At 43.9% G+C, this 24513-nt stretch overlaps 2 protein-coding genes across 2 annotated transcripts in view; one reads left to right on the forward strand and one right to left on the reverse strand.

Moving 5' to 3' along the window:
* Positions 1-24513, forward strand: part of kif6 (kinesin family member 6) — a gene marked incomplete at both ends in the record, with an annotated part of 173812 nt that overhangs the window by 115475 nt on the left and 33824 nt on the right. Inside the window, 3 exons of the mRNA XM_080751059.1 lie at positions 12252-12302; positions 13847-13931; positions 19591-19729. Coding sequence (XP_080607185.1) covers positions 12252-12302; positions 13847-13931; positions 19591-19729 — 275 coding nt within the window. The remainder of the gene's footprint in view (positions 1-12251; positions 12303-13846; positions 13932-19590; positions 19730-24513) is intronic.
* On the reverse strand, positions 15426-17135 carry LOC308305454 (zinc finger protein RFP-like; the record flags this gene model as incomplete). The annotated part of the gene is made up of 1 exon (XM_080750251.1): positions 15426-17135. One exon carries the CDS (start codon positions 17133-17135, stop codon positions 15495-15497), a length of 1641 nt encoding a protein of 546 aa, XP_080606377.1. The 3' UTR covers positions 15426-15494.

Here is a 24513-nt window from a genome sequence, read left to right on the forward strand (position 1 = left end):
GTAGAGGGTAAAAGGAGCAGATCGAGTACAAAGCCACTGGTCAAGTTTACTAATAGCGAACATAGCCGATCTACAAGCTAAGTAAATTCAGGAAATGATGTGGACCTCGGGATCCGCATAGAAACAGCGTGGCTCAGTTGTAACTTGTAGATCTTGGACTTCCAAAGTGGATCTCGGACCTCATGTGACCAGCCTGCCATATCACTCATCCATTGACATGAGTCGCCTATGACATAGTCATACAGTATGTCACATACAGTATCTGTGACGGATGGCTCCTCATTTGTGCAAGGTTTCAGAGAAATCACAGCTCCATTGACTTCTGTTAAATGTCAAAAAGTATTAAACATCCTTAAAATAATTAGTGGAGCTTCTTCTGTGGCCTACTGGCCACATGCACAAGACAGTTGGCGCTGGTCAGTCCAGCAGTTTGTGAGATTAGCTCCTGACAAGCTGACACAGACAGACGCACGCACACACACACACACACACACACACACACACACACACACACACACACACACACACACACACACACACACACACACACACACACACACAAATACATACACCCTGTCAAAGATGGCTTACTGCAGAAATTGAAAAATGTTGAACATTTGCAGAAAATAGTGACTCTAGGCTTCGTGTGGTTGATTTGCTCTTCCCAAGCTTTGACCTGTTGTTTCGAGTGGCGGCCAACAGATATTCAACACATAGAGCTTATTTTAGTGGAGAGTCCAGTTTTCCTTCCTGATATTACCAGAATGGATTAGATAACAGAAGACCATGCAGGGTTCTTCAGCTGGACCATCAATCATGTGACGTTCCACTTAGCGTCAGGGCCTGATAATAAATGGTGGTGCACGCAAACACTTGAGCTTCTGGAAAGTTCAAATTGAAGTGGCTACAGCAGTGGTTCTTGAAACTTTTTAATTCCAAAATGGACCCTTTTGAAGTCTATAACTTTCGGGTCCTTTTTGTTCCATTTGTACACTCTCAGAATTGCAGATTTGTAAGTGTCCATTTTGTTTCCAACTATCATCATTTAGCCTCAAGGACCCCTGGGGGTCCTCTGACCCCACTTTGTGAACCTTTTCTAGTGTTTGTGGCTGGCCGATGCATTTTACAATCTGTGTTCATCTCAAACGTTGTGTGATGTTCATCAGCAGATTGTGATGACATCTCATGTCAGCACATCTCAGCCCTGCTGGACAGATGCCATATCGTTACTGCTTTCTCCAGAACAAGGAATCTGTGTTCCAAGTTAATGGATCCAGTATAGCAGTTTATTTATTTTTTTAGTCAAAAGCTGTTGTTAATACTTCTCATTGGTTAAATACAGACTTGAGACAGCCGCAACCTGGCACCCCTATTTTGGGCATCTTATTATCCTATAGTAGTCCCTTGGGGGCCCCTGTCCCCTGTCAAATGCTCATAATTCATAACCTGGCTCCCACACTCACCCACAGAGCCTACAGTATGTGATGCACATTGGGACCTTGTGGACCCTGGTTGGCAGTTAAGTACTGTATAAAAATCCCATCCAGTGGCAGTGGGAGTGAGCGGTGCCCAAGCCTATACCATACCTGTACTATGTGACTCAACTATTTAAAACTTCACTGTCTCAAAATATGTCCCATGTATTTCAACAACAAATACAACCATAACAGTGTAACAAACACACCTTATGTCTGTGGTTTTGTAGCATAGGTCAGGTACGTGACTGAGGGGAAGTTGGGGACAGATGTTGGGGTTCTGATGCGGACCAGGTCTCCGTGGAGAGACAGAGGGGTTGGGTCCAAAGTCGGGGCGCGGCAGGGTGACGTCCTGTCAGAGGCCGCTTGTACCCGACTCACAGACGTCAGAGCTAGGTTTCAGCCAGAACATTGTGGTATAATGTTGCCGATGTCGGTGGAGTAGAGAAGTGGTTCTCAACCTTTTCAGGCCGCGACCCCCCAAAAGTAACGTTACTTCAACATAACACAACATAAACCAAATGCACATTAAATGGAGATTAGATTTTCAACTTGCACGTCTGTCAAAACATTAAACCATTTATTATTCGATGTGTCGTTGTAAATATAAGGTGCTGGGAGTGAAAATTATAATGTAGGGGTGCCTCGGATTAAAAAAAATATTTATGGGGTGCCCTGAGACAAAAATGTTTAGGAACCCCTGACATAGAGTACTGCCCCAAAAAATTAACATAATTGAACCGCAGACATTGACTATAGGGTGACAGACTGCAGAGAATCATGGCTGGTAGTCCGATGATGGCCTTTCGGGCGACCCTAAATAATGGTTCTGTACACATGGCTGCTGTAAGCCACACCGGTAGTCTTTTTGCTCCCTGTGTGTTTTTCTTTTCTGGCTGTAGCGCTGCTCCCTGCACTTTCTCACTCTGTCAGCGTCGCCGGGTCAGGGCGGGTTCAAACCACTCAGTGGTGCCGCTAAGTGTTTCTTAATCCTGTTATTTTATTAGGAAAGGAAGAGGCCATACATCAGACGAGGGCTCGGCATCGGATAGGATCGGAGAAGGTTGCTTCGGCCTCCCGGGTGCACTTCGGAAACCCGCCTCTGTCGCCGGAAACCTCATATGTCCAGAACTGTTGCTTTTCAGGATTCAGATTCCAAAATGGCAAAAGCGGCAGATCTGCAAGCTCGAAAACGTCACTTCACGCCACGTTTCGAGTGTGCAGATCTGCTGCTTTTGTTGCTTTTGTGTGACGTTGAAGTGAGATCAAGTAGGGGCGTTAATTCGCGGGGAAAAACACAAGAAGTCAAACTATGGAGATGAGAGGTTTCTGCCCGACTGCGACGAAATGGCTGTTGAAGACCCTGGCGTCTGTTAGGGAAGACTGGGTCAGACCACCTGACCACACTGTCAAGCCACAGGGAGCCTGGGGTTCAAACAGCATCCCGAGCCACCCCATCTCCTCGCCGTATGCAAAGAAAAGTAGACTTTGCGAGGGGGTCTCGACTCGAGCTCCGCTGGCGAAACACTTAGCTTACGTCGGTGTCGTTTGCAAGGTTTTGCGCCGTTAATCCTTGTCAGCGCTGTCTGCAATAACCTTCAATTGTGGGCCTGCGTTCTTTTTGATTCACAGACTTTTTGAAGAGTATTGAAAGATAGATTTACCTCTGTGGTGGTGTTGGGAACAGGCAGCGACTGCAGCAGCTCTATGGACGGTCGGTCGGTCAACAACAATTTGGAATGTACGCATTGTTGATTTTTAACAGCAAAATTGTATTTAGTTTTAGTCATAGTCTTTTGAATAAAATGTGATTTAGTTTTAGTCGACTAAATATCATAAGATTTTAGTCAAGTAAATCTACATTTTTCGACAAAATTGTATTTTAGCCGGCTTTGGTGGCTCTTCTGGTGGTCATCAATCATAGCTTTTTTTTTCTTTCTTTTTTTTCATCACTGACAAAAGGTAGTCAACACTGCATGCACGTCAATTGTGTGTGTGTGTGTGTGTGTGTGTGTGTGTGTGTGTGTGTGTGTGTGTGTGTGTGTGTGTGTGTGTGTGTGTGTGTGTGTGTGTGTGTGTGTGTGTGTGTGTGTGTGTGTGTGTGTGTGTGTGTGTGTGTGTGTGTGTGTGTGTGTGTGTGTGTGTGTGTGTGTGTGTGTGTGTGTGTGTGTGTGTGTGTGTGTCGTGCGTGTGTCGTGCGTGCGTGCGTGCGTGCGTGCGTGCGTGCGTGCGTGCGTGCGTGCGTGCGTGCGTGCGTGAAATGGTGCGCGTGCGTGCGTGCGTGCGTGCGTGCGCGCATGAAATGGCTCGGGAGGTAAAGCAGCCGTCTGGGAACCGATTCCATCCCCGGCTCCTCCCGGCTTTGTGACGAAGTGTCCTTGAGCAAGACACTGAACCCCTTGACTGCTCCCGATGGGCAGGATAGTACCTTGCAAGGTTTCCTTCGCCGTGTGAAATGCAGACCATTAAAGAATGTGTGGATGGACTCATACTTTAGGTTGTCTACAGCTACGGTATCACAAATTCCTTCTTTTATGACAATACCTGTTCAATTGTAAATTATATAGTGTAATGCACCTACAGTACAAAAGACAACCTTATTTCTACCATTTAGTTTGGAGTATTATTATTCCGTCTCGGTCTGGATGTCTCATCATGAGTGAGACCTTGGACATGGTGGTTTTGATTGGCAGCAGGACCGTTGTTACACAAACAACTGAGGTACAGTGAGTTCACACAAAGTGACGCACTATGAGCTTGTATACCTGTTATTTTTTAACGCTATGAGCTTGTATATCTGCTATTTTTGAACGCTATGAGCTTGTATATCTGTTATTTTTGAACGCTATGAGCTTGTATATCTGTTATTTCTTAACGCTAAGAGCTTGTATATCTGCTATTTTTGAATAGCCAGAGTATAAATAATGGTTAATGTGGTTAAAATGATGATCTAAACTACTTTAGGGGGGCAGTTAAAATATGATTATTTTGGGGGTCGCTGCCTGAAAAGCTTGAGAGCCACTGAGGTAGAGCATGTTGATACAAAGCTATATCTTGTATTCTATTGAGACATACGGATGCTGTGTCTGCTTTGACACGACCGGGCGGCAAGACGGTACGTCTTTAAAGGTCAGAATTCAAGTTCATCTTCCCCAGGGAAGTCCATTAAGCTTAGTGGTTAAAATGTCAGCACTTTGCACTGGAGACCCTGGGTTCAAACGTGGGCTATGGAGAAAGGGAACGTTCCAGAGGGCCGCTTTTGAATTAGCGCCGCTCAGCAGGACTGTGCTGCTGTGTGCAACACACAGGGGCGTCACAAGGGGTAGGAAAGTGGGACTGAGTCACTAGGGCCCAAGGTGGTGGAGGGGCCTTAATTATTTTATACTTTGGCTATTGAAAAATAGCAGGTATACAAGCTCACAGCGCGGCACCGAGTGCCGCGCTGCGAGCTTGTAGATCTGCTATTTTTGAAAAGTTGTGAAAATGTGTGCAAATCTTTGAATATATTGTATTTTTTAAGCGAACATTTGTAACTCAAATTTTGCTTCTGGGGGGTCCCTGGAACTCAATATTTTGAGATGGGGATCCGTGGCCAAATACATACCATTTTGGGGGTCCTTCACATGAAAAGGTTTGAGCTCCACTGACATAGAAACATAGGTTTTTCAAAAAAACCTCAGAAGTATTTGAAATGTTCAAAGATTTTCATGATTTTTCAAAAATAGCAGATCTACAAGCTCGCAGCGCGGCACTCGGTGCCGCGCTGTGAGCTTGTATATCTGCTATTTTTCAATAGTTAAAGCACAGGGAGTGCCCCGCAGTGAATCCTTGTACCCAGGGCCCCAGAATTTGGTGCGACACCCCTGGTAACACAGATGACTTGCCCATGTGTTGTCCCTGTATGTCTGCCACATGACGAGAGGCAGCGGGTCCGTCCTCGCGCCGGTCCAAGGTGCCGCCCCCGTGTTCCTTCCTGAGGCTTCAACAGGAGACATCGGGAGCGCTCTTCCTCGGAGAAGGCTGTCAAAGTGTTTAATTCTGGAGCGCCGCTGTTCTGTTGCCGCTGCCTCCGGGCCAACACACACACACACACACACACACACACACACACACACTCACTCGCGCACTTACGCACGCACGTGCACACACACGTTTGTTTGACTATACTTGTGAGGGCATGTAACGACACATTTTAATAGCGATTCGATACATATCACGATACATGGTTGACGATACGATACATGGACGATATTGGTTCATTTATGGCGATACGATTCGATTCAATGATTTAAAATCGATATAGTAACTATTTAGCAAAGAAATTACATTTGTGTGAAAGGTGTGGATAGTGCAGGTTTTTAAGGGAAACATGTATTATTATGGATATAAATAAGTAAACACAGTGATTATCTGCCAAATACATGGACATTGTATATTGACAAACCTGCGCCTTGACATGAACCCAGAGATAACACTCATTTATCGATAGACCAGTGTAGCTATATGGAAAGGAAAGGTAATTAAACCCCTCCTTTTAATTTTTTCTTCTTAAAAATGCTAAATACAATGCACAAGTAGGTAGTATCGATTCAATCGATTCTTTGCACTGCCGATTCGATACGATACTAAATAAAACGATACAATTCGATTTGAGCTGTTTTCATTTCGATATACTTCGATTCTTTAAGTTAAAAACGATATTTCGATACAGTTACTATATCGTTACACCCCTAATGGCAATTTTATGAATGCCATTAACAGTTTATTTTTGTATTTCCTATACTCATTCACTGCCAGAGTAAATACATAAATAATCCAGCTCCTGCCAGCAAAATCAGCGTTTTCCTTATTATAGTCCAGGGGGTTTTTTTTCTGCAAAAAATATCTAAAAAATTACTTTTTATAAAAAAGTTGATAAAAGTTAATCGGCAGGGAACCCCCTAGTTAAATTGTTGATCAGGCAGTTGACCGGCAGGGACTGTGTTAACCCTAAAGCAGAAATTAGCTGATTTACACTAACGATGCATTTTAACTGCGGGCGACGGTCGGCCGCATTTTCCGGAAGTGTGTTATGTGTCAATGGAACCCGGCAACTACTGGCGATGAGGCGATAGTGGGAAACGTCGCCGAAAAACATGAAAATAGTTATTTTGGACGGCGTCGCCCCGAGTCGCTGGCTGTTGCCCTCTGTTAAAACGTAGTGTCAGTATAAATCTATATAATAAAGTCTAAACAGGCATAACTCTAAACCTACTGTAACCTCTAAAAGTCTAAATGCTTAATCCCCAAACTGTATTGTAAACCTACACTAACTGTACATTTACCATAAAACAACCGTTTCTCTTGTGAGCACCAGGTGAAATGCTTTGTCTATTTCACTAATTCTACTATACCACTATTACTACCAGTAAGACTCCCTAACGGTCGCTTATCTCCACAAATAGGCCAAAAGTTTGTTTTACCAATTATTACACTCTATGTGAACATTTACATCAACAAATCCCAAGTACTATGCAGAACGACCCATTTCAAGTTTTTAATGTACAACAATATTTAGAAAATAGGTCTACAAGCTGACAGTCCTCGTCCCTTATATTCCCATAGGTTATATGGAGATCTCAGTGTTTGTCAGTCCTTGTTCATTTATGCCCATATATGGACATCTCTATATCTACTGTAACAGTCCTTGTCCCTTTATGCCCATATATGGAGATCTCTTAACTGTAAGTCCTTGTCCCTTTTATGCCCATATATGGATATTCCTGATGTCATCAGTATATGAACATATATGGGCTTTCTGATATGCCCATATATGGAGATCTCTTAACTGTAAGCCCTTGTCCCTTTTATGCCCATATATGGATATCCCTGATGTCATCCGTATATGCCCATATATGGGCTTTCTAATATGCCCATATATGGAGATCTCTGTATCTCCATATATGGGTATAAAAGGATACTTCAGGTCTGACATCAGGTTTGTTTATATTGGGTTGCTAGGTTTGACATCACAAACTCTATGGGCCATCTGACCTAGAAATCTATATTTGGGCATAGATGACTCATCGTGACCTCATCACAAGTCGACCGCACGTGTGACGTGCGGTCGACCGCACGTGTGACCGACGGACGGCCGGTGGAGGTTTTCATACTAAACTGCGACCTTACGGTCGCAATCACACATCTGGATATCCATACAGCCCATCTAGTTTGCCTGTGTCCATTTATGCCCATATATCTGATGACATTGGGACAATGATCTCCATATATGGGCATAAAACTTATGTTAATTAGTAAAGCCTGGGGATCTCCATATATGGGCATGAGGGGTACCCTAAAAGGGCATCATCTGGGAATAGCAAATATAGTTATCCTAGAAAGTGAAAATCTTACATCAAAGGCCATAACTACCTACCTACCACCATACTGCATTCCTCATTAAACTACCTACCAGTAAGATGCCTAAGGGAGAAAAGCAAAGGGCGAGGTTGCACCATTTCTTGGTCTTCTGGCCAGTGATGTATATCGGACCATTTAACCATATATGGAGACATCTGGTACCCAAAGATATTCACAGATATGGGCTTAATATTGATGACATAAGGGATCTCCATATATGGGCGTAAAAGGGATTTGGTTCCCCTGGCATCACAGGGATCTCCATATATGGGCATAAAATGGATTTGGTTACCCCGGCAACACGGGGATCTCCATATCTCCATATATGGGCATAAAAGGGATTTGGTTCCCCTGGCATCACAGGGATCTCCATATATGGGCATAAAAGGGATTTGGTTCCCCTGACATTACAGTGATGTCAGTGGCTGGTTCTACAGAGGGGATCTCCATTTATGGGCATAAAAGGGAATGTATGTATGATGATGTCAGATATCATAGACGTCATAGGACTTTCACATAACGAATAACTGAGTAAGCATGTAAACCCGTAAAATCTATATTTGGGCATGGCTGATTTATGACCTCATCATGATGACACGAGCAAACACAGCTGAATTGTATAAACTAGAAGCTGGGCCGCCCTTTGGGCAGCCCAGCGTCTAGTCGGCGACCTGGCCAACTCGGAACAATGTAAATAGGGAATGAATGCCCCGCCCTTTAATGCAAACCCCATTATACCTGTTTTCATAGGACCCGTTTTGACCATTTGTCTGCCTGTGTCCATTTATGCCCATATATGGAGATATCTGTATCTGTCTGTCTGTCGGTGTCCATTTTATGTCCATATATGGAGATCACTGCAGTTATAGTTCTGGGTCCATTTTATGCCCATATATGCCCATATATGGAGATATCTGTCTATCTGCGTCCATTTTATGCCCATATATGGAGATCTCTGTATCTGTCTGTCTGTGTCCCTTTTATGCCCGTATATGGAGATCTTTGTGATTCTGCATCCATTGTATGCCCATATATGCCATATATGGAGATATCTGTTTATCTGCGTCCATTTTATGCCCATATATGAGATTTCTGTCGCTTTTTCAAACAGATGGTCAAAACGGGTCCTATGACAACAGGTATAATGGGGTTTGCATTAAAGGGGGAACCGGCACTGTGTCTGCAACACAGTCGGAGGCACAGACAGATACAGAGATCTCCATAATGGGAATAAAGGGACACAGACAAACAGATGGAGGAGGAGACAAACTTAATGCAAACCCCATTATACCTGTTGTCATAGGACCCGTTTTGACCATCTGTTTGCCTGTGTCCATTTATGCCCATATATGGAGATATCTGTATCTGTCTGTCTGCGTCCACTTTATGCCCATATATGGAGATCTTTGACCATCTGTTTGCCTGTGTCCATTTATGCCCATATATGGAGATATCTGTATTTGTCTGTCTGCATCCATTTTATGCCCATAAATGGAGATCTATGCAGACACAGTGCCAGTTCCGGAAAATCCTGATGTCAGACATCAGAATCCGAACCTTTCGTGCTGGTTCCAGAAAATCGTGTATCGGGTCGGGTCGAGGCCGAGCACTGCACTACTTAATGCAAACCCCATGAATGCCCCACCCTTTAATGCAAACCCCAATATACCTGTTGTCATAGGACCCGTTTTGACCATCTGTTTGTCTTTGTCCACTTATGCCCATATATGAAGATCTCTGCACACACAGTACCGGTTGCAGAAAACTCTGATGTCAGACTTTATGCCCATATCTGGAGAACGCGCGTGCCGGTGGGAAGAAGGGTTCTCGAGATACGCGGATTACATACATACATACACATTCACAGAGATTTTGTGTTGACTCATGTGGCGTACGTGATGTCAGAGCCTTTTATGAAGTGATGTCACAATGACTCAGCGCTTGCGCCGATTTCCTCCGGAACAGCCTGATGTCAACAATCAGCTCCGCATAAGGAGATTCCGAACGTTTCGCGCCGGTTTCGGAAAACCGCGAGTCGGGTCGAGTCGAGGCCCGGCACTGCACTCCGCGCCGCGGCGGGGAACGCGCGTGCCGAATCTGAAGCCGGTGGGACGAACGGTTCTCGAGATACGCGGATTACAAACAAACAAACAGACAGACAGACAGAGATTTGTCGCATTTATAGATAGATGATCAGTGCAGAAACCAACAGAAGTATTTGACCAAGACTCTTCGATTTAAACATCAACAAAGGTGTGACGTTTGTTGATGGTCACGTGTGACGTGTGACGGACGGACGGACGGACGGACGGACGGACGGACGGACGGACGACCGGTGGAGGTTTTCATAGTAAACTGCTCCCTGACGGTCGCAACTAGACATGTGGACCCACAAGTATAGTAATACAAGTAGGCTTACAAACACACACACACACACACACACACACACACACACACCACACACAATGACCCCAATCACAGGTTCATCCCCGCAAAGCCCTGCTGCTGTGTCTTTCCATGAATTCCTCCCTCTCAACAGTGTGTTTGTGTAGAGACACAGTGGAGGTAATAGATGTGTGCTGGCTGACAGAGCTTGTTGTTTGGCTGTATTGTGTTGATTGGCTGCATTAGAGGCCGGGTCACACTGCACCGCCGGCCACTTGAACCCCATGCCGTTCACCACAGTGCATGATGGGATGGATCTGGACACACATGGCTCTGGTGAAATCCCTTCTTTAAAGCTGCAATCCACAACTTGTAATGGCAAAAAAAGAATGAAAATAAATAAAACATTCTACTAGCACAATGCGTCGCATCACGGAGCCTTGTGAGTAAGCTTGTAGATCTATTTCTTTCTTTTTTTTAAGTATTCATAAACTTTAACACTAATATCTTTTCAGACAGAGGTCCCCCCCGGTCAAAGACAATTAAAGTTTGAGATCCACTGTGGTATGTTAATACAATATAACCAGCACAGAGGTGTCATTTCAAAAAGACATTGGGGATGGCAAAAAATATGTTACCACTTAAGCTCCCCAGGGCGGAGGGCACACTGGTGACAGCGGGTATCCGGGGAGAGAGGCCCCTCTGTCGGGTAGGAGGAGGACCGGACGAGTGCCCTGGAGGAAAAAAAAACAAGTGTTGGAGGGGACTTTTGATTTGCCGTTGTACACGCCCACGTCAAGATAGTGGAGGACTGAGGCTGAAGACTGCAGTCTGCAGCAATACCTGTCTCAAAACAACTGAATTTGAGGTTAAATGTGAACACTAGGGGTTGCAATTGCCATCCCCTGATGCCCCAAATGACGCCCCTGAACCAACACATCTGCACTGGATGGAGGTGGGAAATGGAGGTTGAGAAATTGTAATCATGGTGTCGTTGAGGACACTGGTTGACAAGTAACCTTGCCTGAAGTCCATATTCCTGATATTTCCCCTGGCCACACAGGTCAACCTCTTGGTTGAGCGGGTAGATGCATGTGGGTTCCCACACGGGGGAGACCCGGTGTTCGAATCCCAGCTGGTAACAGTTGCAACTACCTCTTTGAGTCTGGAGATGACCTAAAACTTACGGACTGTAGCTTTTCAAATCCAACATTTTCAAATCGTTGTCATTTATACAAGTGGAGATGAAGAGGTTAATGCTCCTTATGAACTCATCTGTGACTGTGATGTTTATGAATGTCATCTGTTACAAAATATGAAAAGAGCCAACATGTGACAAGATTGCAATAAATGCAATCACATTTATACAGTTTGGAAACATCTAAATGTCTGCCTCTTTTTCACTCCAGTGGTGTAAAGTAACTAAGTACATTTGAGGTATTTGTGCTTTACTGGAGTATTTCCATTTTTCTTTCATTCCACTACATCTCAAAAGTACTATTGCTCCACTACAATTATTTGAAAACTTACAGTAAGTTGCTAGTTAATTTGTAGATTTTGATTATTATTATTAGAAAACATACAGTAACCACTTCAGCCCTATATCCACCTGTTTCCGCAAGACTTTATTGTAGCATTATCTGCGGGACACTTCGGTTAACAGCAGACACACAAGCTCACGTCGCGTCACAGATGCAACCGTTGTGAGCTTGTAGATCACACTCGGCTGCGACGCCGGAAATGCTGCTCGCCTTCTGCGCAATGCACGATGGGATGTTGGAAAGTTGTGGATACAATCTACAAGCTCACAATGCGTTGCATCACATGGTGCATTGTAGATCTGCTGTTTTTAAAAGATTTTTATACAATATATACATTTGAAAACATGTGAAACGGGACACTCTGCATAATGAGTTATTTATTTAAGTTAGAAGTGTGATTCCACCACTGTTTCTCTCCCATTCATTTCCTCTTGTTTCTTCCCCCTCTCAGATGAGCTGAAGAAGCAGTTGGAGGTGCGTAGGATGCAGAGAGCTGCCTGTGGTAAGAGTTCACCTTGTGGGTGGATTTTCTTTGCACCAAAAACAAAAACACGTTGCCAGACATCTGACATAACAGCATGACATGCTAGTCTCCTCTGTGCATGACATGCTAGTCTCCTCTGTGCATGACATGCTAGTCTCCTCTGTGCATGCAGCATGACCAACCTTTGGACACTGTTGGACATTAACCTCTTAAGCCTTATATCGTTGTTGGCCCGCCAGAAACCTCTTATCTCCATATTTAAACTGTTTGTGTTTTTTCCCCCTGTAAATGCCCTACTTGATCACATAAAAGGAACAAAAATAACAGATGATCCACAAGCTCAAAACATGGCGTGAAGCTACTTTTGCTATTTTTGAATTTGAATGCTGAATTTACCATTTTGCCTGACTAATAAAAAAGTCTCATAAGGCATTGCATAGCAATGCATAGTGAGTTTGTAGATTGCCTATTTTTGGGAAATTTACGCCACCTTGCCACTTTATGTACAGTAGGCCTATATTGGCCAAACGGGACGCAATGCTCGGCCAATCTTTGGGACAGGGAAGCTGATGCCTACACCCCCAAACACATCAAAATGCAGTGTGTCATCCACAGACAAGATGCAAATATTCCTGTTTCTATTTAGTTCTCGGAAACTGACCTTCCGGTTCCCGCTCTGCACTGCACACCCCCAGCATTTTATTATTAGATCGATGTTTCATTTAATTTAATGACATGCCCAAAATACGGACGCCGGGTTGAAAGCGAGCAAAATATGTCACCTTCACCATTCTCTCTCTCTTTTACCCCAGGCACGCTAGTTTTACAATATGGAATATTGGAACTGCTTCTTTTCTTTTCTCGCCTGTTCAAACTCAAATTCAGAACGCTGCTTGCTGCACCCGTTCATCATTATTCAATGAAGCAGTGTCACCGTCGCCCGCCTGCCACAATTGAGAAGCGCTCTTCGCCGCAGGCTGTGTACACACCACCGAGCGCAATTGAAAGTTACAGAAAACCTTGTACACAACAGGGGCTTTGCTGTGTGTTCAGTAGCAGCCACTTGAAAGCGGCTGCAGTTGAGCCCTCGGTGTGTGGAACAACGGAGAGTGACCGACGTCTGGGTGGCATGTCTCTGTGACTCCTTGATCCCCCACTGGCTGGCTGCCTGCCCTGACCAGTGACGTAAGCGCTTTGACAGGGGAATCTGGATCTGGGTGTACACAAACATCTCTCTCCGGTTCGGAGGCCAAGAAGCCTGTCTTGTTATTTGGATGCCCGCATCAGAGAACTCTTCACTAAACAGCCTGGTTTCCATTATCCCGGTATTAAAATAGCCCTCTTCAGAGGGAAATGCATAGACATGCACACACAACAACGAAGGCGTATCTACAACACCAGATACTGCCCGGAGTCTTTTTCGGGGGCAACTATTTGGTGCGTTTTTTTTTTCCGCAGTGAGTGTATACTGTAAGTATATTTGCCTGATTGTTTGCCACATATCCCTTCCCCAGGTTGTAAAAGAAATAACCTACGGTTGGTTTCTGCATTGTTTGGTATAGGTGTATCAGAGGGCTGTACGCAAGTCGAGGAGGTGGACCCTGTAGAAGAAAACCTGCGCAAAGAAATTGAGGGGGAGAAAAAGACGTGAGTACGGTATGAAGGATGGCAAGCAGTGTTGTAAAGTAACAAAGTAAATTTACTCAAGTACTGTACTTAAGTACAATTTTTAGGTACCTTTTAACTTTACTGGAGTATTTCCAGTTTTCAGTACTTTTACTTCTATCTCAGAGGCAAATGTAGTTTTACTTCACTACAATTATTTGAAAACTTTAGTAACTAGTTACTTTGTAGATTTTGATTATTACCAGTAAGACGCTCAAAGGGCGAGATCTCGCACGTGCACATGGGATGCGCGTCCGCCTGGGTGACAGACTGCTGGGTGAATATGGAGATGACGGATGTCTGACATCATGTTTGACGTCATAGACCACACGAGACTGACACAATATGTCCATATATGGGCTTTCCCAGATATGGGCTCTGTCCTTCTAGGGGCATTCCCAGATATGGACATTCCCAGATATGGGCTAATATTGATGACATCAGGGATCTCTATATACTGTATGGGCATAAAAGGGATTGTATTAGTGTGGTTGCCCTAACAGGGCATCATCTGGGAATGCCCATACTGTATATGGACTTACAGTATTGACGTTTTCGGTCCGGGTAGGGCATAAAATGTATGCTAATTAGTAAGGCCAGTTAGGGCCCAGTTAGGGCCAGGCCTTAATTTTCGGGCTCGCTGAGCTGGCCGAGTCATCATTGTGATGTCAGAACAGGTCAGTTAGCCTATATCCTTCTTTTGACCTGGTCAAGTCATCATTTTGATGTCAGAACAGGTCAGTGCAAATTAATTCTGTCTTGGCCATTCATTTGCAACATCATTGTGATGTCAGAAGAGCATGATGTGTGACAGACAGACCGACCGACAGACAGATGGACAGACGGACATGAGCTGGAGGTTTTCATACTACAGTAAATTGCAACCTAGTGTCGCATTTACCTGAATGACCATAACTCTGAGACATACCATATAAATTACGATGTTGCATTTAACTTGAACTTGAATGAGATAAAATATACAATCAAGCCAAGAAATAAATGTAGACTAAATATAAACTCACAGACAGGATACAATACATTTATATCACTTTTAACTCAGGTCTTCCTATTTTGGTCATGTCATAGGCAAAAGTTGTCAATCTTTTTGAAAAATATTCCTTTATTTTCAAAATGTTTCCAAGATTTGAGATGTTCTCAAATATTACTATGGCACAAAACTATGGCACCACCTCTTTAAAAAATGTGGGTCTTTGGGTTCCTTCAAATCTGGCCTAAAAACTGACTGACTGTACCTTGTGCGGTTAACACTTCTGTCTAATAAAGTATTTAATTAATGAATCAATCAATCCTTATGCACATTTGTTTTCGTAACTATACACATATATATATATAATATGACAGACATCCCACAGCTCTATACCATTGTTCCCTATTGAGCTTGGCACATTTCCTGGGGCAAGCTGCCCAGATCACACATGTCACACTTGTCTTTCATTCTCAAAAAGTGCCTGCAATGTAGTTAATTTGAAACTACATTGCATTAACATCATGGGGTGATCTTGTAAAGCTGATGATTAAATGAATCTAATCTGTGTGATTGACAGGAGAGATGATCAGAGGAGCAGCGTTTTTACTATCATCATTACGATAAGGATTGAAGAATGGATATATTTTCTCACTGAAGGTGCAGCCAGTGAAAGAATAGAGATGAACTCTGGTCTCCACATCATAAAAGGAGACCAGACCCTTCTCATAATCCACAAACACTCCCACTGTCTGGACATCCTTTCTTACAGGGAGGAGGACAGCATGGTCAGCAAGAGCATAGTACTCATTTCCTTTATGCAACCATACAGTCCAGTAACCGTTTTTTGGGCTCCATATGATTGATTCCTTCCTGTCAATGGACTCCCTGGCCACTCCTAAACCCCACCTAGTCTTATCTTTTACCTGGACCTCATAATAAAACCTCCCAGAGGAGAAGCCTCGTTCTCCTAAGACACTGACATATAGAGAGAATCTCTCTTTGTTTTTGGGGAGATTCTTCTTTATGCCTCCATATTTCACTTGTTTTCCATCCTCAGACAGGATGAGTTGGCAGTGTGCTGTATCAGGGTCCAGAGTTACATCCACTGCATATTGCTGGATCCTCCTCAGATCGTCCCACAACTTCTTCATCACTTGACTGATGAGTGACTTCTCCAGCTGAGCCACAGCTGTCCTCACAGTCCCCACGTATGAAGACGGATTGACATAGATGTTTGTCCAGTCCTTGGTGGGTGGAGGGGTGTTGATGGATGTGAAGTTCTGGAGGAGGTGGAGGTGGTCTTCAGTGTGTGAGAGCTGCTTCAGCTCAGAGCTTCTCTTCTTTAACTCAGTGATCTCCTGTTGCAGCTCTTTAATGAGGTCTTCAGCCTGTTTCTCTGTTGTTTTCTGCTTCTTTTTAATCACATCAATGAGCTCAAACTGGCTTCTCTGAATACAGCTGATCAGAGCAGTGAATACCTGCATGCCATCTGCTATCTCTCTGTCTGCATCTTTCTTGCTGAGCTCTACTGAGTGTCTGACCCCCTGAATCTTCACTAGTCTGTCCTGGATCCTCTGCTGAACTTCAGCCTCTGTCTTTCCCAGCTCAGCCTTCTTCCTCTCAAATTCCTCTTTCACCGATACGACTTTATGGAACTTGTGGTCTGACTCGGTGCAGAACTGACAAACACACATGTGGTCAGTCTCACAGAACAGCTCCAGAGGTCTGTCATGTTTTTCACATATATAGTCTTTCAGGTTCTTCACAGGGTTGATTAGTTTGTGAGGTTTTAAGGCTGTGAATCTCTGATGAAGTTCCAAGTGAGTCTCACAGTAGGAGGTCAGACACACCAGGCAGGACTTAAGGGCTTTGAGTTTGGTCTCTGTACAGACATCACAGGAGACTTCCCATGGTTTAGCAGGTTCTTGGTTTGTGGTGGAAGTTTGTTTCAGCCTCTTTGACTTCCTGAACTGATGTGCCATCTCCGAGACAACTTTATTAACAGACAATTCTGGTCTCCTGTAGAAGGTTTTGTTACACATTGGACACTTGCACACATCAGTAGTGTCCCAGTGACGAGTGATGCAGGTGTTGCAGTAGTTGTGTCCACATGGAGTGGTGATTGGATCAGTGAACAAATCCAGACAGATAGAGCACATTAACTCCTCTTCAGACAGCTGAATGCTGACAGATGCCATTTCGTCACACTGAGAACAAATGTGATAAAATGTTAAGCATAAAAGTGTTGTTCTTGAATGATCACAATAAACCTACAATCTTAAATTATAGCATAATGTATTATTGCCTATAAAGTACATACCATAATACAGATGCACCCAGAACAGTAACGATGACTGTAAATTTGATGTTTTAAAAGTCATTCTTACTCAAGTGTATAATAGCCTAGAGTTCACACCAGAACTATAATGACAATATTGCTAAAAGATATTATTAGGATCACCTTTTGGATATTTGCTGAACAGTAAACACTGTCTGCCAATCTAAATCAATCTGAATTTACAAGGCATCTGGCTCATTATGTTTGCAGAACGCTATAATGTATTGGTAGTTATCATTCTTGGTGTGGACGGCCATTTAGACTTTAGACCTTAATTGATTGAAGCACTTCATTCATTCATACATAGAAGAACAGTAGAATTTCATACATTCATGTTTAGTGTTAGTGTTGTTAATTCAATGTTATCTACCGCACTCACCTACATGCAGTATGTCCTTAAGTCTTCTATGTTAACTTAACGATCAAATCCTATAGATGTGAGGCTTGTATATGTTACCGGCCTCAGACCTGGGGGAATCTGGGACGGTACAAGCGATGCACAGGCAAGATGCACTGTGGATCTGTGAATGACGAGGAACAGGCGCAGTTATACAGTGTTGCTTTGCACGGCCAGCAGCGTTTTATTACTGACTAAACAGGTATCAAAATATTCAATAATCATTTCAAAATATCAATAATATCACCATAATCACAATATCATCAATAACATCACAGCATCAGTTCAATATCACAATATCTTCTCAATATCACAATATACTGTACTGCAATATCACCATAATATGTAATTTCAGTTTTTCCAAATATCAAAATACAGTGCAATAGTCCAACAGACTCTCTTAGTTCACATTTGGTCAGAAAACACAATACTTGCAAAAAAATACAATGCTCCTTTAAGTTCACTATATCTCCAAACTATAATACTGTACTTGCAAAAAACAATAACCCAAATCTTATACAAATTCTCTTCATAAAACGAAAATAAAGTGCAAAACAATAAACCTGTGTGTGTGTGTGTGTGTGTGTGTGTGTGTGTGTGTGTGTGTGTGTGTGTGTGTGTGTGTGTGTGTGTGTGTGTGTGTGTGTGTGTGTGTGTGTGTGTGTGTGTGTGTGTGTGTGTGAGAGAATCCTTTCTCCCATAAACAAACTTAATACTGTACAGTTTCATCAGCTTCCATCAACAAAACAATAATACAGTTCCCAAATCTATACTCTTTCATAACGTTCATATCATTAGCTCAAATTCACAGTGAAAACAAATAGAACGCGACGTTCTCATCGACACACGCACGCGCACGTGACCCACGTGTGCTCTCTGTATGGAGTAGAGTGGAGAACTCTACCTGGCAGCAGCCATTCAAACAAATCACAGAACAATAAAACTACTGGTCCAAACTCACTTCTTGTACACTCAAAACGTTACGTACCAAACATGTCACTGACAGTTCACAGTAGTTTTAAACATCTTTAGGAATGTTTAGGAGAGTTAAATTAATACCTGTGAATGACGAGGAACAGGCGCAGTTGCTTTTGTTGCTTTGCACGGCCAGCAGCGTTTTATTACTGACTGCGCATGCGTGGGTCCAAGACTATAGACTGTTGGTTTTGGTTTCCTTTTCTCCCAGCAGAAAGCCTGGTGAGGCGAGGTTACCTCAGGTCATTCACAGCAGTGCGGGAGCGCCATCTACTGAATGGGCAGTCTGATAAGATGGGAAATCCCATAAAAAAGTGTCAGCTAATGTTGAGAATAGTTCAGATAAACTTAAAAAAATGGGGGGTGTCTGTTTTAACTATAACCCTCTGAACCCTCTACATATACAGTACGTATATCGTATGACCTCTTTTACTTGTTATGATACATCATTGAGAAGTCAGTCAGCATTGCTTCACTCCTTGTAAAAGTTAATTATTCACTGCACTCATTTCATGCTGTGAGCAGGTTCAAGGTCCATGAAGGAACACTGAGCCCATTTTCAACCTATAGCTGTATAACTGGTCCTCAGTAATGCTCATTATAAGATGGCACTGTTTCAGAAAAGTTAGCATGCTGAAATGGAATTCACTTGCCTATGTGTCATGTCCTCAACACTGCTTGGGCTAGTTAGGACGAAAGAAAGGCCAAGCTTTCTTAATAAGTGTGATCTTCTGAGGTGGGAACTGGGAATGTTCACATGCAGGTTTCTAAATTAGTCTGAACCAACCACACTAACCAATTCAGCACTATACTGCAAATATTTCGCCCATTTGAAAATAGACGATCTACAAGCTGCGTCCCAAGACCCTCCTCAGTATGACCGAATGCAGCAGAGGTATGAGGTGAAAAGATGACTTTGATTGTTTCTGTTGTTTTCCGTCAGCTACAAGAGCACCTTTGGCCGCCTGAAGGCCATGAAGACGGAGATAGAGCACCTGCAGCTGCTGCTGGAGAGGGCAAAGGTCAAGCTGCAGAAGGACTTCCAGGAGTGGTGGAGTCGGGAGGAGGCGTCAAACGCGCAGGTGAGCAATGTTGATTTTGAAATTCCACTCAGTTTTAGTCATATTATTGCGACCGTCAGGGAGCAGTTTACTATGAAAACCTCCACCGGCCGTCCGTCCGTCGGTCGGTCACACGTCACACCTTTGCCCTGCTCATATCTCCGCATCAGTATATAGGGCTTGTTTGTTTATTGTATGACATCACGCCACATCATCAGCTGTGGACTCTGTGATGTCATCGTATCGCATCAGTATATAGGGCTTGTTTGTTTATTGTATGACATCACGCCACATCATCAGCTGTGGACTCTGTGATGTCATCGTATCTCCATATATGGCCATCTCCGTATATGGAGATATAAGTCGTCCATGCCCAAGTATGGGCTGGTGAGGTCAGACTTTGTGTGATGCGTAGGTTATCTCCATATATGGAGATTCAACATTCCAGGCAATGCTCTCTTCCCTGGTGAGAATTGCCCCTTTATATAGGGCTTGTTTGTGTATTGTATGACATCACGCCACATCATCAGCTGTGGACTCTGTGATGTCATCGTATCTCCATATATGGCCATCTCCGTATATGGAGATATAAGTCGTCCATGCCCAAGTATGGGCTGGTGAGGTCAGACTTTGTGTGATGCGTAGGTTATCTCCATATATGGAGATTCAACATTCCAGGTGTAACTATGGCTACCCGTATGACGTGAGAGGTGGAGGTTGTGATATTTGTGGATTAGGGAGTCTTACTGGTTTTAGTCACCTGATTTTTCTTTTTTTTTTTCTTTTTTTTTTAGTTTTAGACTAAATATCATGCGATTTCTGCGACCGTAGGTCGCATTTACTATCAAACCCTGCACAAAGTGTGAGTGAGTCCGTCAGTCAGTCTGTCTGTCACACCTCACACGTCACACTCTTGCCCTGCTCATATCTCCGCAACCGTTGCCCCGATCCATGCCAAATTTTGCACACACGCTCCTTACCTGCCAAACTACAACCTCCAAGGACCCCGGGAGCTCCAGGGACCCCCAGGTCCCTGGGGGACCCCCAGATGTAAAAAATGACCAAATGTGCTAAACTGACCAAATGACCATCCCAACGGGGCTGTTCACGGGGAATTCCCGGGGACCACCGACTCCTGGTGCTCCAGAACGGATGCAAAAGTGGTGGCGCCCCCAGTGGAGGACCCCCTACACTGCAGCTCACATAAAATGCCGTAACTCCGGCTAGGAGCGACCGGGACAGCCGGTGCCGGTACCTATTCGCCCGCCTTGCCGGCGCGGAGACCCCACCCCTCATTTCTCACATGGCCCTCTTCTAGCGCCACCATGAGGCCGATTCTTGCAAAACACATTTTTGGACAATGCTCCCACAATTTTTGCCCTAAAATCACGCAAATCGGTACACAGTATGTCTACACTCATCCCATCAACATGAATCTCTCCCATATAGCGCCACCTCCAGGCCGATTTTTAAAAACACATTTTTGGACACTGCTCCTACAGATTTTGCCCTAAAATCACGAAAATCACTACACAGTATGTCTACACTCATGTCATCAACATGGATCAGGAAGATTTTGGCAAAACACATTTTTGCCCTATTTGTGGAGATAAGTGACCTACGGTCGCTTATCTCCCGATTAGGGAGTGTTACTGGTAGTAAATGTACATTTGATTGACGAAAATGTATTTTGTTCGGGCCTTGATGGTGTCGTAATGCTTGATTTTACACTTGTAGTCAGGGGCCTTACGGTTTTTTTTTGTGCTAATCAGTCTAAAAGCGCCACATTTTGCACAGATGTAGCCCAGGGCATGCTCTAATGATTTAGCTAGGGCGCCCGAGTCGGCAACCTTCGTCGCCACAGCGGCCAAATCAAGTTGGGCTCCCATTGACTTTCTATACACTATACTACAGGAGGAAAAAATAAATCTTCTTTAAGTAGCATGTAAGGGGTCTGATTAGGAGTTTGTCATGATTCTGAATCCATTGCAAGCATTTCATAAAACTGTGAAAAGTGATGATTCATCACTAAACCATCGTTTTGTGGAGCCATTGTTAGCTGCAAGCATTTGCAAAACAAATGCTTGCAGCATTTGTTTTGCACAAAAAAATGTTCTTGGATTCAGAATCATGACAAACCCCTAGTTCAGACCCCTCACCTGCTACTTAAAGCAGATTTTTTTCTGGGTATTTTCTTCCTGTAGTATAGTGTCGATGGGAGCCCAACTTGATTTGGCTGCTGATGCTTTCTACTGGTTGTACCGAGTGAAGACCCGTCCTCGCAGCCAATAGCATTCATTTGATTCATTTCCAGTTGCATTTCTGTACCGCTCAGTACCTACTACTGGGCAGGTGTGTGCCAGCCTCCAGTGATTGGACAGACATTGCTGAAGGCAGTGTTGTCCTTGTGGATTCTCTGCTGAATGACAGTAGCCTGGAGTCACAGAGAGGTCAGCCGTCACAACATAAGAGAGCACGGAACTACTGGATTTGTGTTCAGAAATAGCAGATGTACAAGCAGATGTACAGGAGTATGCAGACCAGATTATACTACAGAGACGGCGTCACCATCAGCGCCCTGTTTTAGCCGTCGAGGCCTTTAACACAGACCATCTGTTTGCCTGTGTCCATTTATGCCCATATATGGAGTTATCTGTCTGTCTGCGTCCATTTTATGCCCATATATGGAGATCTCTGTCGGACCCGTATTGACCATCTGTCTGTCTGCATCCATTTTATGCCCATATATGGAGATCTCTGTATCTGTTTGTCTGTGTCCCTTTATGCCCATCATGGAGATCTCTGTATCTGTTTGTCTGTGTCCTTTTTGCCCATCATGGAGATCTCTGTATCTGTCTGTGCCGCCGACTGTGTTGCAGACACAGTGCCGGTTCCCCCTTTAATGCAAACCCCATTATACCTGTTGTCATAGTTTTATGCCCATATATGGAGATCACTGTATCTGTTTGTCTGTGTCCCTTTTCGCCCATCATGGAGATCTCTGTATCTGTCTGTGCCTCCGACTGTGTTGCAGACACAGTGCCGGTTCCCCCTTTAATGCAAACCACATTGTACATGTTGTCATAGGACCCGTTTTGACCATCTGTTTGCCTGTGTCCATTTATGCCCATTGACTCATGTGGAGATGTCAGAGCCTTTTATGAAGTGATGTCACAATGAGTCAGCGCTTGCGCTGATTTCCTCCGGAACAGCCTGATGTCAACAATCAGCTCCGCATAAGGAGATTCCGAACGTTTTGCGCCGGTTCGGGAAAACCGCCCATATCGAGATCCCCAGGCATCAAACCCAGGCCCTAACTCGCCAAGGCCCTGCTTTGCTTTACTAATTAACATACCGTACGTTTTATGCCCATGTATGGAGATCGCTGTCCCAATATCATCAATATTAAGGACATATATCTGGGAATGCCCATATTTGGTAATGCCTATGGGCATTTTTTGACATAACATTGTTGACTATCATGCAGGGGTCTCCAGGGGTCCGATATACATCACTGGCCAGATGGCCAAGAATTGGCATGACCTCGCCCCTTTAGAGCGAGGTCACCCTGAAGCGTTTTACTAGTATCTTATCATTAATATTATTAAAATATAAATGGTAAGACGGAGTTCAGTTAACAGTTTATTCCACAAGGCCACTAAACTGCTCCACAAGACGCAAGCTGATATAAAATGTGTATTTCTTTCTTAGACTGCCAGCTGCCTCTACTTCCAGGTTAGGTCATCAACTTGATTCATTGATTCAACTGATGGATGAATTGCAACTGTCAGATGTGCAAATCGGTGTTATTAGGAATGATGTCAATGGTTTGTGTTGTGTGATGTCACCAGAGCTCTGGGCAACCTGAATAAGAAGTGACGCACTTTCTAAACGTCACATTTAGTCTGGTTACTGACCGAGGGAGATTATTTACAGGCGTAGTGTACTGTGAGAGTCAGAGAGGCAGCGATATATAGAGACATAGAGGGGAGAAATATATTGACAAAGAATATATTAGTCTTTCCAGCCAGCAAGAGACAAAGAAACGCCTAACAATTTACAGTCCAATAGCATCAGCGGTGTGTGTCCATGAACCAATTTTCCACCTTCACGTCTCGGGTCACCCTCCATGAAGACAAGACGAGGAGCCACAACAACCTCTACTGTCAAACGATGAGCAATGGACAGCTGCCCTCATCTTCCTGTCAGACGATCACCAGCTGTGTAACCAGCCAGCAACAAGGAGACACAGACAAACCAAGATCTTGCGAGGACTTCAACGCAGCCAGGAGAAGTAAAGAAACATTTGATGACCTACACATGAAAGAAAACCTCTTATGTGATGAGAGTTTCATTGAGGTATCGGCACAGCATGTCCACACCAAAGAAAAAGCTTTCCAGTGTAAACAGTGTGACAAGGGTTTCAGTGGGCTAGGTCACCTGACGAGACATCAGCGTGTCCACACCGGAGAAAAACCCTTTTTGTGTAAACAGTGTGACAAGGGTTTTAGTGAGTTAGGTAACCTGAAGACACATCAACGTACACACAATGGAGAAAAACCCTTTGTGTGTAAACAGTGTGACAAGGGTTTCAGTGGGCTAGGTCACCTGAAGACACATCAACGTACACACAATGGAGAAAAACCCTTTGTGTGTAAACAGTGTGACAAAGGTTTCAGTGTGTTAGGTAACCTGAAGACACATCAACGTACACACAATGGAGAAAAACCCTTTGTGTGTAATCAGTGCGATAAGAGTTTCAGGCGGTTAGATCACCTGAAGACACACCAACGTACACACAATGG

This window comes from Nannobrachium achirus (genome assembly GCF_963921795.1).
Source record: "Nannobrachium achirus genome assembly, chromosome: 20".
Lineage (NCBI taxonomy): Eukaryota > Metazoa > Chordata > Actinopteri > Myctophiformes > Myctophidae > Nannobrachium > Nannobrachium achirus.